This window comes from Pundamilia nyererei, unplaced genomic scaffold, assembly GCF_000239375.1.
Source record: "Pundamilia nyererei isolate P.nyererei 1_Seehausen unplaced genomic scaffold, PunNye1.0 scaffold00053, whole genome shotgun sequence".
In the NCBI taxonomy this organism is placed as follows: domain Eukaryota; kingdom Metazoa; phylum Chordata; class Actinopteri; order Cichliformes; family Cichlidae; genus Pundamilia; species Pundamilia nyererei.
The window spans coordinates 19,603-21,734 of NW_005187454.1; the positions used below are offsets into that span (position 1 = coordinate 19,603).

The 2,132-nt window shown below is 36.5% G+C and overlaps 1 protein-coding gene across 1 annotated transcript in view; it reads right to left on the reverse strand.

Annotated features, from left to right (window-relative positions):
• The window catches only part of ggt5a (gamma-glutamyltransferase 5a), a 16,879-nt gene extending 15,638 nt beyond the window's left edge, over nucleotides 1–1,241 (reverse strand). The window contains exon 1 of the mRNA XM_013910942.1: nucleotides 835–1,241. Coding sequence (XP_013766396.1) covers nucleotides 835–1,205 — 371 coding nt within the window. The 5' untranslated portion in view covers nucleotides 1,206–1,241. The remainder of the gene's footprint in view (nucleotides 1–834) is intronic.
• Nucleotides 1,242–2,132: the final 891 nt, after the last annotated feature.

Below are 2,132 nucleotides of genomic sequence, written 5' to 3' on the forward strand. Positions count from 1 at the left end.
AAATTTTTGCTTAGCATATTTTAAGGTATATTTTGTTGTGTAACTGTCCATCGTTTGACTGCAAATAGTTTACATTTTATAAATATTATACATGCAATCAGAGATGGGTATTTGTTTTTGTTCCTTAAAACTTCTTTTTGTTACTTGTTGAAAAAAATAAGCCATAAAGCCATAAACCATTTGATATACTAATTTCTTTTTACACATGATTTTACTTTATTTTTGTTAATAAGTTATTTTCAGAAAAAGAAAATTTGACAACCGGCTTGGGAGCCAAAGAGGACTCTTTTCAGTGAGTTGAGCCATAAGAACCAGCTCTCTTAAAAGAGTTTGAATTCCCATCACTAGAAAGAAACATACGTTTAAATAGTTCTAAATAGCATTACTAGCATTATGACCTTCAGATCAATCTATTGACCTCGAAGAAGAGGTCAGAGGTCAAATGTGGCATGATATTTTTAATCTCTATACCGTACTTTCTGTTGACAATACACACACATCTGTAAGAATCATAGTTTCTACGTTAAAGCTTTTTCTCCATTTTTGACCAATAAATCATTTAGTAGGGAAAGAAGATTTTTCATTGATCTGTATTATACAGAATCACGTGGAATTTTGCCTTTTATATAATGGCATATTGGTTTCGTAAAGAAGTAGAAATTTAGTTAGGAGTAGTTATTTTGTAAATAGATGGGGGGGGAACATAACCACACACTTCCAGGATGAGACGCGGGTTACGTAGTTCTCAAAGATGTTTTAGCGCTAAAGTTTGCATTTGGTGCGTAATATTATGTGAAAAACAAAAATGTGTCAGAAGTTTAAAATGTTACTCACCGTCCAATCCGTGAACATTTCTCGGAGTCTGCGGCCACAGCAGCTTTTGAAAAAGGGCAATTAGCACTGGGGTCCTTGACACACTCACTTTTACCCTTCCAAAAACCAATAAAACCAGCTGGTAGACCAGCTGCTAGAGCACCTACAATTAGAAAAACTGCACCTACAACAACAACTAATATGCAGGGAACTTTGGGCGGGCAATTACAAGTCGTTTTTGCGCTCTCAACATCCTCGTCCTTAACGTCCTCGTTGGGGGGACACATAGGAGTCGTATTTGCCCCCCCAACGTCCTCGTCCTCAGTGTCCTCGTTGAGGGGGGAAATGGGAGACAAATTTCCTCCCTCAACGTGCTCGGTTGATTCAGCCATCGCTGCTTTCTTCTCTGCATAAACGTCGGTAGTTCACTTCCTCTGACAGTTAACCGCCTGATTTCCCAGAAACACGTATTGCGCACATATATCCGCTGTGTGGGTACTGACAGACACAACGTAGCAGAGAAGTGTGTTTGTGGTAAGCAGAGGTAGCTGCTACGACGATTGATTGATTGATTGATTGATTGATTGATTGATTGATTGAATCTTTATTTTGAACATGTTGAAAAAGTACAACAACATAGAATTAAAAAGAGACAAACAAACAAAGCAAAACAAAAGGAAAACGAGCAACATCTACAAATAACTGTCATGTTCAAAAAGGAGCAGGAAGAAGCATAAGCTTATTTAATCCCACCCCTTATCTAGTAATCAATAAATCAATAGACTACAGAAATACCTCCTTGCAATTATATTATATGTTATGTGTGTTTGTGTTTTTTTTATTTTATTTATTATATATATATATACACACATACTCACATATACACATTTTCAATAACCCCAGTAAGACCTCAAAGGATACACAACCTACAGATATATATACCCATACCAGCATGCCCGTGCAACCGCACACACATGAAAATATTGGACAAGGACACCCTATCAAATCTCTACCTCCTCCCTGTATCCTGCAAAAACCATATCCTTAAACCGCTGTTTAAACTGCGCCATGCTCGGACATTGCTTCATATCTTTACTTAGTCTGTTCCACAGCTTCACTCCACACACAGAGATGCAAAAACTTTTTAATGTTGTACGGACACAAGGATGTTTTAAATTTAATTCCCCCCTCAAATTGTATCCCCGTTCTCTTTTAGAAAACAGTTTGAATGTGTTTTACTTTACTCAAAAATGAAACACTTCTTGAAATTTTGTTATGTATATGATTTATATGAGACTTCCAGTTTAATTTATCATCTA